Source organism: Pygoscelis adeliae, unplaced genomic scaffold (assembly GCF_000699105.1).
Source record: "Pygoscelis adeliae isolate BGI_AS28 unplaced genomic scaffold, ASM69910v1 Scaffold4, whole genome shotgun sequence".
Classification (NCBI taxonomy): Eukaryota; Metazoa; Chordata; class Aves; order Sphenisciformes; family Spheniscidae; genus Pygoscelis; species Pygoscelis adeliae.
Window position 1 is genome coordinate 5,834,680 of NW_008824986.1, and position 15,960 is coordinate 5,850,639.

The 15,960-nt window shown below is 34.7% G+C and overlaps 1 protein-coding gene across 1 annotated transcript in view; it reads left to right on the forward strand.

Annotated features, from left to right (window-relative positions):
• Nucleotides 1-15,960, forward strand: part of CFAP46 (cilia and flagella associated protein 46) — a 98,243-nt gene that overhangs the window by 22,122 nt on the left and 60,161 nt on the right. Inside the window, exons 10-17 of the mRNA XM_009326000.1 lie at nt 486-593; nt 1,596-1,695; nt 4,576-4,674; nt 6,072-6,262; nt 8,283-8,511; nt 9,700-9,820; nt 12,280-12,403; nt 13,344-13,474. Of these exons, the coding sequence (XP_009324275.1) occupies nt 486-593; nt 1,596-1,695; nt 4,576-4,674; nt 6,072-6,262; nt 8,283-8,511; nt 9,700-9,820; nt 12,280-12,403; nt 13,344-13,474 (1,103 nt within the window). The remainder of the gene's footprint in view (nt 1-485; nt 594-1,595; nt 1,696-4,575; nt 4,675-6,071; nt 6,263-8,282; nt 8,512-9,699; nt 9,821-12,279; nt 12,404-13,343; nt 13,475-15,960) is intronic.

The following is a 15,960-nucleotide window of genomic DNA, read 5'->3' on the forward strand; positions in this document are numbered from 1 at the left end:
GAAGCATAATACTTTTTAAACTTTTTAAATTTTAAAGGCATAAAACAATTTTGAAAATTAGACTTCACAACAAAATCTCATTTAATTTTTTTTCAATGTCTCAACACTTCCTAATTTTAAAAGTATTAATTCTTTTCTTAGTAACAGTGGATTAATTTATGTTGACATTATAGGAAAGGAGTTTTGCACACCATTTTTCTTTATTTCTGGAATAAAATTTACTTTACCATCTGAAATATTAATTCTTATGCTGGAATGTTCTTTGTGCTTTGTATCTGGCTGTCTCTGAGTAACTTTGGCATACTGAAGTAGATTTTGTTGACTTGATTTTTAAATTTTTCTTTCTTTGATATTTCAAAATCCAGGTATTCCACTGATACATTGGACTAAGAGCCATCCATTCTAAAGTTAGGAGAGTTATTTCAAATTTTTAATGCAGTAATATTTCTTGTGAAAAATTATGATCAATTCCTAATATATTGCAGGCAGTGGGACACAAATGAATTTCCAAGTGATGCCACCGCAAATCTGAATTCTGTATATGTACTTTTGAAACAATACGATGTACCTCCAGCATCTGTTCTCAGTGTGAAGTGAGTTTCACTTGTCATAGCCCCGTGAAAGTTGATGCTGATCCTGCTTCCACTGAAGCCTGTCAAAATTCCCATTGACCTTGAAGAGAGTGAACTCGTACTTAGTTATAATAGTTTGTGTTGCGTTAATGCTTAGGTCATCTTAAAAAAAGACAAAGGTCCTATTAGGCTCTATTAAAGAACCCAAGATTAAATATCTTCTTCCATATAGCTGTTTGTATAACATGATTAAATCTTTCCATAACCCTTTGTTGTTGATAAAATGAGATTTTTAAAAGATCTTAGAATTGACAAGTGCTTTTCAGACTTTAGTTCATTTTTAGCTTTTCTTGGGGCCCTTCCCAATTCTTCAGCATAATTTTGAAATGCAGGCTAAACTGAACTCTCTATTCCAGTAGTTACATCACAGCTGTTACCTATGGAAGTAATATTACATTTTTACTTGTTAAGGTCAATGTTCTTTGATGATATCCAGGTATCTCATTACTTCTCCTATCCCAGACAGTACACTGTGCTCATTCGGTTATTTACGGAGATCCAAACATTTAGAACACAGTCTCCTACTGTGTGTGTTCTGTGTTCTTAGTTCCTAAATAAAACAGCCAAATTCATTGGTGAATTAAGTTGTGTGCCAGTTGACTGCATTGTATTTACAGAATTACCTGCAATCTTTGTTTGCTATTTCACCATCTTTGTGCTGCATACATTTCATTCTGTATTTTTGATGTTCTTCAGGAACAGTTTGTGCAAGACTACAGTAGAAGTATACTAATTATTTTCCATAAACAGATGAACTTTTGTATTTTTCATGTAGCCAACTATAATCTTTTTCCTTTTTCCTTGTTAACTGTGAGCATTACTAGTATAATCACATCCTCTAATATTCAGATGACTTCAAGGTTTTCAGATATATTGCACAAAGTTACTTTTATATAGTGTTTTTCTAATTCCGTAGAAGAGCAATATCAGATTCTCTGAAATGACATTTTTCTATTTTTGAAGGATTCCTTTGATTCTGGAATTAGCTCGTTTTTCTATGAAAGTAAACTGCATTAAGCTTGCATATGATTGTATACTGGATTTGAAGAGAGCTGGGATTACTGTAAGTATTAATATTAATTACGGTTGGTTTGGGTTTTTTTTTTTTTACAAACACACCCCCCCACACACACCCATTGTGATTATGCTTTAAAAACAATACTGATGTTTCTGGGATCTTCTGTCCATCTCTGTGTTGTTTATATATTCACTAATATAAATAATTACTTGGATAAGTGATCTGTTCCTAAACTAGAGGGAAGATGTAAGGTCAGAAGGTAGGGTATAGGTAGAATAGGGTAATTAGCAGTGCAGTTAGTTTTGGCAAATAAATGTTAACTGTGAATTTTTGCCTATGTTTTTCAAATGTTATCTGTGGAACAGTTTGATTGGAAGTTAAATGCTGCCTGCAGATTTTGAAGATTTAACCAGTTTACCCATTGAGATTGTAATTGGTCACCAAGATGTAAGCTCTAAAAGCAGTTAATGTTACATACATTCACTTTAGCCTTTATGAGTACAATATCAACCTTGCAGAACAGCATATGAATTCTACTTTTGATGAGGAGAAAACAGAACATTTGTCTGGAGCGTGATTAGGGGACTGACAGAAGGAGGAGTTAAAAAAAAAAAGCCCCGAAGTTGTTAACTTTTCTGGAAAGTAGGACTTCAGCAGTATAGTTCTGTCATAGGAGTGAGAAATCCGGAGAGGTGGTGCCACAAACTGCACTCCCTAGTCCTTTCCTTTGTGTGGATTTTTTCTGATAGTGTTTGTTCCTACAAATTTCTCAGTTTCCTTTAGTGAGAATGATTCATTTTCCAGCAAACTATTATTTGATTTATTATTTACTAACATTTAATAATTTTTACTCTTCTGTAGTTTTTTTATTATGTTACTGTAGGGGTATTCTTAGATTAAAGTTTTGTGTGGTCTTCCTAATAACTGGTCTTTCAACGTGTGTGCCCTTTTTGATTCTTACGTCCAGCTGGCTCTGAGATTTGTTTTTTCTGTTTCTTCCCCGTTGTCATGGTTTGACCCCAGCTGGCAACTAAGCACCACACAGCTGCTCACTCACTTACCCCCCTCCAGTGGGATGGGGAGAGTATCGGAAGGGTAAGAAAGAGTGAGAAAACTCATGGGTTGAGATAAAAACAGTTTAATAATTAAAAAAATAATAAATTGTAAGGAAAAGAGGAGAAAAAAAAAGAGAAAAATAAAACCCAAGAAAAGATAAGTGATGCAAATGAAAACAATTGCTCACCACCAACCAACCAATGCCCAACCAGTCCCCGAGCAGTGCTACCCCTCCGCCAACCTTCACCCCTAGTTTTATTGCTGAACTTGATGCCATATGGCGTGGAACATCCCTTTGGTCAGTTGGGGTCAGTTGTCCCAGCTGTGTCCCCTCCCAACTTCTTGTGCACCCCCAGCCTACTTGCTGGAGGGGTGGTATGAGGAGCAGAAAAGGCCTTGACACTGTGTAAGCACTGCTCAGCAATAATAAAAACATCCCTGTTGTTATCAGCACTGTTTCCAGCACAAATCCAAAACATAGCCCCATACTAGCTACTATGAAGAAAACTAACTCTATCCCATTGAAAACAAGTACGCCCATTGAGAAACAGAACTGTTCATCACTGTATTCAGAAAATCAGTATCTTTTTCAGATACAAAAATGTATGAAAAAGTGCCTGGTCGTGTTGTGATCCCCATGAGTAAGTTTTTAGTTATCTGAAATGTGCCTTTCAGGAAATATAAGTGGCAAATACAAGTGAACAAATTTCAAAGCGTATTTCCAAATTTCTATTATAAGGATCCTACTTTGAGTTACTTGTAATGTAAATTTTACTTATCCTCACTGATTTTTTTTTTATTCCAGGTGTCTGCTTCAGGCCCATTTTTTCTGAAAATTTCCCACAAGTCTAAAATCATACACAATTCCATAGCATTCCACTGGAAGATGTGTTTAAATCCCCTAGATCAAAGATTCACAAGGATTTAGTTCGAGTATTTGTATAGACAGTAATAGCAAGTATCCCTTCTGCGGCAGCAGTAGAGAAGCCTTGCTTCTATTTCAACCTTCTCTTCTCCTTTAGAGTTGGTGGGCGTTTAAGTGACCATCTTCAGATTGCCCGGCATTGTTTTGACAGTGACCTCTTCATGGTAGAGTGAAAGAAATCTGTATCAAGTTCCAGCTCCTTGGCTTTTGCCAAATACTGACAGATTTCTCAGCCATAACATGAATTCCATCTCTTTATGTATTTGTCATTACATGATAGTGGCAGTTCTACATTGATCTAAGTTTTTCAAGATCTCATCATTCCGGTCATGGGGATGTTAAATTAACAAAGGTCATGCTGAGTGATTTGGTAATAGTTCATAATGAGTGATGAATGGAGATGCTGTCTGGGTTTTCCTACTGCACCATATGAAACCAAATACAAAATATCTTAGATGATCCATACATATAATTTGTATGATTTAATAGCCAGATCTTTCCTGAGATGTTAAAAATCTAACCTCTTTCTTCACTTAAAAGTTGCACTACCCATCAAGATGAATCCTTTCTGTCTTGACTAGCTCTCCTTTATTCCAAGCATGTACATTTTTAATAACATTACTGAGCAAGAATCTACTAGAACAGAAATCAAATTACAGTATAGGAAAAATTAAGTGTACACTGGTTTTCTTATTGCAATGTCTGGCAATGAACAACTTCAAAAATCTTGGTAAAGTTATTTTGCATCTTTGACTTAGTAAGAAGTGACTGCTGTTCAAACAACAAATTCTACTCCCTATTTATTGTTTCAGTAAATTAGCTAGTGTAGTGGGATTTTCAGTAAGAAAGTACAGTGCTGTATTAGTGTAATTGCATGGGTTTAATCTTCATTGTGTTCCTTTTTAATTATTAAAATTGGCATTTTGTATATTAATATTTCATAGGAGCAAGGGAAGCTTATTGAAATAGAATGCCTGGAATGTGAATATGAAATAAAAAAAATTGGCACTAAAATTGTGACTTACACCAAAGGAGTTGTTGAGGTATGTTCTTTAACATTAACTTTGAGAGAAAAGTAAAAGTTTTAATTTGTTAAACGTGGAAAATTGTATTGGATTTGTGTGTCTTAATTACATTATACTGATCAGAAATTCTTTTAAACTTTATATTCTTTCTAATTGGGCTGCCAAGAAGAAAACAGGGAAAAATAAACTTGTATATTTCTTCCTTAAGTCTTCTGTCTGACTATAAAGTCTCATAATATATCACTTTCCAAGAGTAAAGATGGTAGCATTGAGGCATGCAAAGGCAACGCTCTTGTTTTCATATTTTACATTTATGAGAGGTGTTTTCATAGAATATCTCGAGTTGGAAGGGACCCATAAGGATCATCGAGTCCAACTCAACTATAATTGCATGTTATGGGCAATCTTATACAAATTCTTATGTCAGAGAAATGCAGATTATTCCTGATAAAATGTCACACTGAAGAGGATTTTCTTAGATTTCTATAGTCAGTTGACTCAGTTAAAATTCAGACCATCAAAAGTAGAAGCCTAAATTGTCAATATTATCAGCAGGATTAGATAGATGCCTACAATGAGCAATTTAGAATATCTATTAGAGGCACCTAAAGTTCCTAAAATGGGAAGTATGAATATGCTTCATGGAAATCAATAGTGTTAGTGCATAAACTTACTCCTATCTATGTCCATTCTCATTTTGGGGTTCTGAAATTCCATTCACCTTTTGAAAAAAAAAGTTCATTAATTCCTCATGATATGAAAGACTACTAATACTGCTTAAATAAAAAATAGGATATTTAGACATTTAGGTATTTCTAAATATTCCTACCACAGTGTATGCAGTTGGAGAATTTTTTTGTTTGATTTTTTCTTTTTGCTTTTTTTTAAATCGCATAACCTCTAAAAAGAACCTAATAATTAGCAAGTGTCTGTTACTGTAGGTAAGGATTTGCTTTTAGATTTAATAGGAACCAAGTTTAATTGATAGGAACCAAGATTTAATTTAACGGCAAATCCCATTCATAATATTTCTTTTTTTCCTCTCCTACACTGCATTTGTAGCTTAGTATAAAAAAAAAAAGCTAAGCCTTCTGAATTCACAAATATTTCACAATTATCAATTTCTGTTTATAATAAGAAAGGGAAATAGCTGACAGACTTCTGCCTGAAATATGTAGTAGCAGCATGGAGTACCTGAAAGAAATACTCCTTAGTTATCAATGCCTATTTAAAAAAAACAGTTTTTATTAAATGATTTTTTAAAAATTATTAAAAAACCCACAAAGTTTCTGAAGTCTGCTGGCTGAGGGACTGCTTTTTGTTGGAAACAGCCCTAAGATTAAAATTTGGAGGAACGTGTAAGAAGTTGTATCCATTAAATGCAATATGTGCTAATTAATTTTTCATTTGTGTAGGCTCAGCTGGAATTGATAAAAAATCTTGAGTTAACCTTAAAACATGCAGTTCAATTGGGAGATCCTGATGTGATTCAGGTTGTTTGTACAACCCAGTGGAATCTGTGCTTACCACTACTGCAACACAATTTGCATCAACATGTGCGAAAGCCATTGATATCAGTTGCTAATGTCCTTGAAGAGATTGACAGGTAACTTTCTATGCTGTGTACTTTTTTATTTGTTACTTTGAAAGGTCTAATGACCGAGCATCAAACTCATTTAAAAGCTCAAGCTCTATGATGTTAAACGTCTTTGAAAATTTTCCACTAGGTTGTAATAAATTAATGTCTGCCTATTGTGTACATTTCCTCATTAATCATTTAAATATAGGTTCCTTTCAGGCAAAATCTCACACTGTTTAATGGCCTATAGCAAATATTGAAATTTGTCAGGAACTGAAAGATACTATAGTTAATCAAAATTATGTGAGAAAATTCCAAAGCTGCAGTACGAGTAAGTGTGTTGGAATGTGGTTTAGAGGCTTGTATTAACATCGCTTTTGTTGGTTAAAAACATACAATTAAAAAATTACTTTTAAAAAAATCATGGCTTCTGTATTACTTATCAAATAAGACACTTCTTGCAAGATACTGTTTTTGTATCTTTGGTGATACTTCTTTTTAATTGAAAAACCTACTGTATTAAGAAATTGTAGATATATCCTTCTGTTTGCTGTTATGCTGTACTTAATCTTAAGCACCTAAATAGCTTCACCTTTTTCGTTAATTTGAGTGGAACAAGTAAACCTTAGTATGTGGTAGGTACTTAGTTAAGTTTGGACCTATACATATCAGACTAATAAGAACAAAGATCATAACTTTTGTAGTAGAGCTAATTACAGTCGACATAATCTGTCATTTGAGCAGAATGGTAGGTGGTTTTTGATAAAAGTATTACAGAGGAAGGTGAGGAATATCTTTTCAGTGTTTCTAAAATGTAATTTTTTAGTTGCATAAAGAGGAAACAGCAGCCTGAAGAAGCAGATATACCCATGTATAAAAACACTGTATTGTATTACTATACTGTTATTCAAGCATTTCTTATGCTTTCCATATAAAGAGTGCAATATCAGCATATGTGACTTTGATATTTATACTACATGTCAGTAATGACAATTTTTCTCTAAAAGCTTGCAGGTTAGGGTTTTTGGGGGGTTAGGGTTTTGGCTTTTGTTACCTGTATATTCCTAACAATCCAGTAGACTCAACATCAGCTCTGAGGTGGTACTGTCACTAGAGATTGAATGAAGTCACTTGTACCTACTAATTCGCCTATCTTCATTTTTGTTTTGATTGTAGCGTTAATTGTAACTGCTTTGGTCAGCAGTAAAAGGGCGATACTTGCTCAGTCAGGTTAGCTCTAATGTGGACATACATTAGTTCTTTGGCATGATATTTGATAGCCTTGAAAACCTTCCTTCTGTTCTATTTTTCATAACATTGCTTTCATTTATCTGATATTTTGTTTTTCTTCCTGGAAATAATCTAACGTAGCATGTAGAGTTCACAGCTGTCATGAACAGCTTCCTGAGGCAGGTGATGGATAGGGAGTATAGTGTGCCTGAGACTGGAGAACATGGCAGTCTTCACTGAAAACATACTGACTTCATAATGCGGTTTCAGCAACACTGGGGCAAAGACACTGCCTACAGTGAGTGTGTACGCCTATGGTGAACCAAATCTTTAAAAGTGGTGAGCAAGTATGATCAGGGCTAGAGTTTTAGAAGTACTAGTTTCTACTTAAATGTTACAAACAGTGAACTTTTATCAAAAGTGGCCATTATCCAGTACATAGTACTTTCTCTGGGAGTTAATACTTTTGAAAATCTGTTCACTTGATTTGGATACCTAAGTGGTAAGTTCAGTGTGGTACTGAAAAAGAGTTCTGCTAATACAGAAAGATCAGTTAGTCTACAAGATGTGTTGCTTCCTCATGGCTGTGTTTTCTCATGCAGGGTTAATGGAAGTAAAATGCAGTTAAATTTTAAGTTATTTTATTAAAAAGGCATGATAGTGAAAATGAAAGAGACAACTAAGTTAAGAAGGGAATATCTATTTTCATACTGGAGTCACTTTTAATTATTGAGTTTCACTTTTGGGTAATTTTTAGGGTCTAAGAATTTTAGTTTGCCTCATTTTAACAGTTTACATTTAAATTCTTATTCCTTAGCATGTTGGTTTTGTTGCGTTGCCAAGTTCATATGGAAATAGCTCGTATTGAAGAAGATGGGGATAGAATAGAGGCTGCTGTGGAACATTTGCAAAAAGCTATACATCTAAACAACAGTGGGCAGTATCAAGAACATCTAAGATTGACTTTTAACCGTCTTCGTTTGTGCACTATGCTGTATAAGTCACCTGAGCGCCTAGAGGATCGGGCAGTAATGATGATTGAACAGGTAATGATGAAGAATAAGGTCAGTAGCTGAAATAGGTTTGCCTGTTAAATTCTGGCAGAGGAAAGCCAGCTGTTTAGTAGAACTGCATATTAGTAGAGCCAGCATCAGCTTGCTTTCAGCAAATTGGCGTTGGTTGGATGCCTTGAAAAACTCTGAATTCTCTCTATGGTGGTCATGCTGCTTCACACTCTGAAGATTGCGATAGAGAATTTTTTCCAGTTATGTTCAAAGCTTATTTCTTGGGAGGGGAGGGGAAGTTAGTCATTAGCAAAAATGTCAGCAAAAAAGAAGCCTATTTATAATTGTCAACAATTAAGATTTCATTGCATGGAACAGTGTTTTAATTAATGAGAGGAGCAGTGGCCAAATGGCTAAACATCCTAGCTGACTTTGAGATAAATCAGTATTATGTCGCACTTACAAATGACACTAAATAATATGATCTAAAGTCACAGTGTAGTCATTGTTAAGAGTTACTGCATCTAATTCTGTTGTGGTGCCTCAGCACCTGAACAAAAATCATATTGGCAACTGATTGTTAGTTGGCTGAAAGAAATTTCAGCTATGCACCATTTTGGGACATTCACGGAAATTAAGATGTGTTCACTGAAGCTAAAATTGGTACTGGAAAACTGCTGGTGAGTTGACATGTCTATTGTTAAGACAAAGTAAAGATTTTTTTGTCTAGTTTTAATGCTTTTCCATGCAAGCTTACTCTGTTTAAATGTTATTTTAAAAAAAGCGCTTACAGCTCCTCTGACTTTGGCTAATTCTGAGTGGACTAGGAATGTTTTATTTTTTGTAGCAATTCCTAGTTACTGCACAACGGATACATTACGTTGGTTTCTAAATAAATACTGTTCTTTATTTAAGAAAGTATGACATAATGACAGGTTATACACTGAGGAATATACTGTAAAGATCCATGAGGAGCATGAACAGTACTTTGTATTCAGTTATCTTTGATGTATTCATGTCAAGATCAACCAAAGTTCTACAGTCACTTTCAACAACAATAATACTGCAGAATAATGTGTAAGATAGATGAAGATACATAATTCTTATAGATTTTTTTTTGGTAGTACCAAGTTCTATGATCTGCATTCTGCTATGTTTAGTAAATAAGATATATAAATAGGAACATAATAAAAATGAACCTTACAACAATTAGTTCTTTTCTTTACGTAGGCTAAAAGGGGAAAGCAGAAGGATAATGTGAGGAAAAAGAGGTCTCTTCTGGTAAATGCAGGTCTTGCACTAGCTCCTGATTCATTTCAAATAGTCCTTGACAGTGAAAATGAAGCTAAAGGTAACGTACATATGTGTGACTAAAAGTTACTATACTTGACTTTGACTGCTTTGCACAGTCTTAAAGGTTGGACATAACATCTAGTGGGAACATGTAGAGAATATTGCAGTAAGGTGAAGTGACAGTTCTGCTGAATTCTGTGGCAAAGCTCCTACCGATTTCATTAGGGATCTAAGATTTATATTGTGATACTGGAAGAGGAAATGTTAATGTTTTCCTCTCTGAATTAATCTGAATCTTATTGCTGTGCTGTAGTGTGCTGTAAGTTGTGCTGTAATTTTACTTTCACTATGTGCAAGTCCTGAATGTTCTTGCCCAAGGTCAGTTTTAAGTGGTATTTTCAGAAGTTTCACCCCATAATATTCTGTGTTGATTACATACAATATTGGGTATTCGTTCTATATTGTAATTGCTTTCTGTTCTAAAATCTTGCTTTTGAGAGATCGAGTTTTGCACAGAGATTTAGGCATGAAGTCATTATTTACTTTCTAAAACATGTATCATAAATAGGCATGTTCCTTATGCCACAAACAGCTTTGGTTTGTGACTATACATCCTGTTGTTGAGGAAGAGTGGAAGGGGAACGGATTTTCCAGATTTGCAATAAAGCAAGCGTGTGACTAATTCAGCTAACTTTCTGAGTATACCCAGTGTACTCCCAGGGTAGAGATGATGCTGGGGGAAGGGAATGCTACAGACGGAGTCCTGTAGCTTCCAAAGCAGCCTAATCGTGCCATGGAAGGCCATACAGTTCTCTCATGCCATCTATTCAGCCAGGCCAAAATGTTTACCTTGCATATTCTCATTTCAAACTTGATTAACTGATGACTTGCAAGAGTGTTGTTTACAGAATCAACAATCCCACTTCGTGCAGTACATTTAAGTATGTGAAAATTATTTTGTTGGAAAACATTTTCATACATGATTTAAGGTGATATAATGCATTGTATTTGTGCAATGAAGAGAATTAAAAGCATGCATGTATTTCTACTTGCTCTTGAATTTTGAGTTGACAACTGTAAAATTATATCCAAACTTCCTCAGAATCAATCTTACTACACATTAGCCTTCCAAGATAAGCCATTAAAATGAGTGAGATTATCACAATATTACAATTATTACAACACTTTGTTTGACACGGTTTTGTAAAATTTTGTTTTGAAAGATTTCAGTTGTTCCTGAGGCTGTCACCCAAAGAGTGAGTTTTTTTCTTTTTCCATGACACTTGCATTGCAACAAACTTAAACATGTTTATTGAAGGAGTAAGAAAATATATATGCAACTGTATTATTAAAATATACATAGGACAGGACATGAGATTTGTAGAGTTATATTTTCTTCTAAGTTGCATAAATAACTGTGCGTCAGCATTTCATTCTTTTTTGATGTATATGCTGGCCTAATTTAGTGAGAGTTGTACCCATAGATCCAGAGAACAATGTACTTTTTTAATCCACAATTCTTTACCCTACAACCTTACATGATATTACTGTCATTCTGTATTATACTGAACAATTTCTGTCAGTTGAGCTATGTGTATAGTTAGGTAACACAGCCTTATCAAATGTTGGATAATGCATTGCAAAATATTTTTAACAAGAATGGTAAGACACTATGCCTCCTCTTTTCATTGTAGGTGAATGTAGGTGAACCTGCTTATATATATATTTTAAAACCCAAAATAGTTTATATGTATTTGCTGCTATTATTTGGCAAATTTTTTGAGGATCGAATTAAAACTTACTCAGTCTGCATTATGGTAGGGACCATCACTTAGTGATGTACAAACTCATCGGATTTCCCAGTCACATCAAGTTACTTGTATTCTGATGCAAAGCATCTCCTCTATGTCATTACACTGCAAAAAATAATCTCTTTTTGATGTATCAGTACGACTGGAGTACTCTTCTACCTCAGGGGGCAAGCTTATTCCTCCTTTGCATCATTTTTCTGCGTTGGTTATTTCTTTGTTTAATATTTTTGCCCAATATCTTGTTGACTAAGTAGAACAAAAGTCAGTATTCTCAAATGAAAACAAAACAGCAAACTTTAATATTGATTGAAAATGTGTTTGATTAGATAAGTGTTCTTAAAATTCAGCATGAATGTGAACTTTACGTATTACTTCATCCATTTACTCTGAACTGAGGCTAATTAGAGCAATGCATGTCCTGTCAGAAAAGAGGTGTACTTGAGATATTTGGGGGCCAAACAAGCATAAATCAGTTTTTGTATGGGACAACTATATCTGAAGATACAGGAAAAACAGAATAGATGCTGGTGGGGTGTGGTTTTTTTCATGATGGTTGGTTGGTTTTGGGAAAGCTTGAAGGACTGAAAAAAGGGCTGGATTTCAAGTGTTTCAGGAAGTAGTTATGAATCAAACTGCATACCCTTCATGTGGATTTTTTCGTCTCTAACACTTAAAAATTGCCTTAAATTCCTTTTTCTTTGCTAAGTTTCCTCAGGTAAAAGTAGGAGTCAAATAAGCTACCTCTGTGCAAAAGCACAACATCATATTAAAAGTGTGGAGAAAGTTGATGAACATTTGAAACACTTAAGAAATGAAAATGACAGAGAGAGGTAATTACTGTAGACAAGAAGCATCTCTTTCGTCTTGTGTAGAGGTCTCTAATGGGAAAGTTGCTTCTTGCAGCTGTTAAGTTACTTGATGATACATTGTAAGATGCTGAATACTTCAGTCAGACCTGGCAGAGCATTTAAACATGTGTTTAACTTTATGTCTGAAAAGTTCCATTACGTTCACATGCTATGCATAATTGTATTCTTCCACTGTTTCTAATCCGCTCTTTCACATACACACATAAACTCACCTATTCTATTGATATGAACTGAACACAGAAGAATGAGTGGATTAAGGCTGGAAGACTGAATAACGATGTACAGTTTAAACTTTGCTGAAGTGTCTTATTAGGTCCTTGTACCACATTGCATGCTACAACTTTTTTCATAAAGAAATGAAGTAGTCCATTCTGGGAGTCAGAAAGATTAATCTGTAGGAAAATGACAGGTTTTGTTTTGACTATTTGTATATCATTTTATCATTCTTTATTTAAAAGGAGGTGTTTCCTTTTTTTTTGCTGCACTAAAAATTCCTGTGATGAAGTTTAAACTAAATTGTTTTCTAAAAAATTCTAAATCCAAACTTGTTTTCAAGACTTATTATGAAATTCTCAACATCAGTTCTGAAATATTTAGTTTAGTTTATTTTATAAGATAGATAATTAGGGGTGTCACACACATTTTGAAATTTCAGTATAGTTACTATCCAAAACAAGAATTTTGTTCCACTCTTGATATGCTGAGGGGATTTTTTTTTTAAATTAATAAAGTAATAGTGTTATCTTTGCTACTGATAAGAAGTCTTTCCTTCATTAATCTTCATTAGATTTAAAATTTTATTTATGATGGCCATCATTGACATGATTTTTTTTGTTGATCCTGAAGTGTGGAAGATAATCCTGCTTATAAAGTAATTTTATGTATGTTTTTTCTTTGGTAGAATTATACTTTGGGCAGATTTGGCAAAAGTTGCACGTAAACAAGAAGTATGGGATGTCTGCCGTGCAGCATGCAGATTTTGTCTCTTGTATGATGAAACTTTGTTTAGGAGGGTAACAAAACCTAAAAAAAGTAAGTGAACAAATTCTTTTGAATGTTGTAAGAGGAACTTTTTCCTCATTTATTAGAGTTACTTGAAGGAGTGAGCCAATATTATTTTCTTCCCTCCCGTTCCCAAAGTTCCCTGAGACTTGTCTGTCTTGGCATACATGGAATATTCTTTCTACCTCTGAATCTAGAAAATCAGTCAATACATTTTTCTGTTGAAACCATACTTTGCCTTCAAAAGTGTTTCACCAGTGCTAAAGAAAAGTACTTACATGAGATGTATCTACCGATCTAAGAAAATAGGTTCATTCCCTAATGGTCATCTAGGTCTGTATTATCCATCTCTGTCATACTTCATTACCTGAGGAAGCTGAAGAAAGATGGATTATCAGTAATTTTGTATGAGGCACATGTGGTAAGATTTTTTACCCTTTATGCCCTTACTAGTGGTTCCTCTGAGGTATCTGACATGGTTTGTGCCTTGTTCCTTGAGGGTCTGCTGAAAACCTACCACACGCGTTAAAAGAGTTCTCAACTCTGGGAAAGAGCACTTTCAAACCACTAGCTGCTTGCTGACTTTTACGTATCTCTGTTAAAGGTTTTTTTTGCCTGGGAGTTTGTAAAACTCGCATTTAAGAATAGATTAAATTCTAGTATACACCCTGTTGGCTAGTTTTTTTCTCTAGCCAATGTTAATTGAACCTATTCCACATTTTTTCTCTAGATTGTTTCCAAGATCCACTTAAAATAGGGCATTAATTTACCTGTTTTCTTTCACAAGTTTTGCATCTCCAGACTAGCCATGTTTCATCTTTCATCTCTTTTCCAAACTAAAGGGAAAAAGAAGCACTTACCAGAAACTCAGGGCAGCCATGCACTAAAAGCATCATTAATAGGAACTGGTATGTTCTTTTTTTCTTTCACAAGTTTTGCATCTCCAGGGTAAAGGTGTCTTTCTCATGCTCTGAATGTTTACAGGGCTTTAAAATTCTATCTGTGTCAGTCTAAACACGTTTCCTGGGTAGGCAGGAGACCAAGACATCTCTGGTCAGAAGTGTTTCAAATGGTTCAATCAAAGTTTGTTACGAGGTTGCTGAAGTTGGACAATGCTTTCAGAGGTAGACCTTCATCAGAAATCAAACAATAACTGTGACCTCGCTGAAGGTCTCCATTCTCAAGAACTGTAGAGTGGCCTCCTGGAAACCCATTCATACTTTCACTGAGTGCTGCATGTTTCTGTAAATGCAAAGGAAACAATGCTGCATTTGGTGGAGCAGTTGAAGTAATCTATTCTGGGCAGTTTCCAACTGTGGGAATACTACTTGTAGTTAAATGAAATGTGAATAAGCTTGTAGATACTCAAGGCAGGAAGAGAAATTTATGATTGGCTGGAGTTCTCTGGGAACTGTTGGCACCATTCATTTTCATATACAACTTAATTTTTCTTTACTGTTACTAATTCTAGGATTAGTGGGTGAGAAGAATTATATATTGAGGATAGGGCAAAGATAATTGTTGTAGTGTGAAGACCCTCTACAGAGGCTTGCTGGGTTCTCAGGCCTGAATAAAGGCAAATAATTCAAGACGTTCTAGAGTTACAGAAAAAGAACATACCAGTTCCTATTAATGATGCTTTTGGTGCGTGGTTGCCCTGAGTTTCTGGTAAGTACTTCTTTTTCCCTTTAGTTTGGAAAAGAGATGAAAGATGAAACATGGGTAGTCTGGAGAAAGTAAATACGTGTGATAGGTCTAGGAACCAGGAGCAATCCAGTCAAATTATCAGACTGTAGGTTTTAAGAAAATAAAAACATTACTTTTTAACAGAAATTAAAAGGTTATTTTGGAATAATAAATACAATTTAAAAAATTAGACAAAGACTGGTAAGTTAGTTTTATCGAAGAGTATTGAACTTGATGGGTCGAACAGAACCTCTGGTTCAGGAGATTGCTTGGATGCAGATTCTGAAAAACTGTGAAGATAGGCCAGGAAAAAAAGTAGCTTCGTGTATCCTACTTTTTATGCCTTTCCTCAAACACCCACTATTGGCCAACAATGTAGAGGGAACCCACTGTGACAGCTTTTATGCTCTTACTTTTGTGTTTATATTAAAATAATCTTGGTCCTTTCTCTTCATTATTAAACCAAAGAAAAATAATGCATTCTCTTTATTGATGTGTATATTGCCAGAAAGTCAACCCCATCCATGATTTAAACACTGAGATTTTAGCCACTACGTAATGTCCAGTGCTCCACTTCCATTGAAGCAATAAAATTGAACTAGAGGCCATGGGTTATATTCATATTAACGTAATTTCAGTATGCATGTTATGACTGGAGCAAGTTATTTGCTGCAAATACTGAAATTTATGCACAAATGCAGCACAATCACAGGTAACCAATACCTCAGCACTGCTTGAGAAGAATGGGGTTTGAGTGCAATAAATTGTACTGATGGAAAAAAAAAAAGAGTGAAATAATTTTAAGTCTGTACTTGTTAACTCTTTCTTGT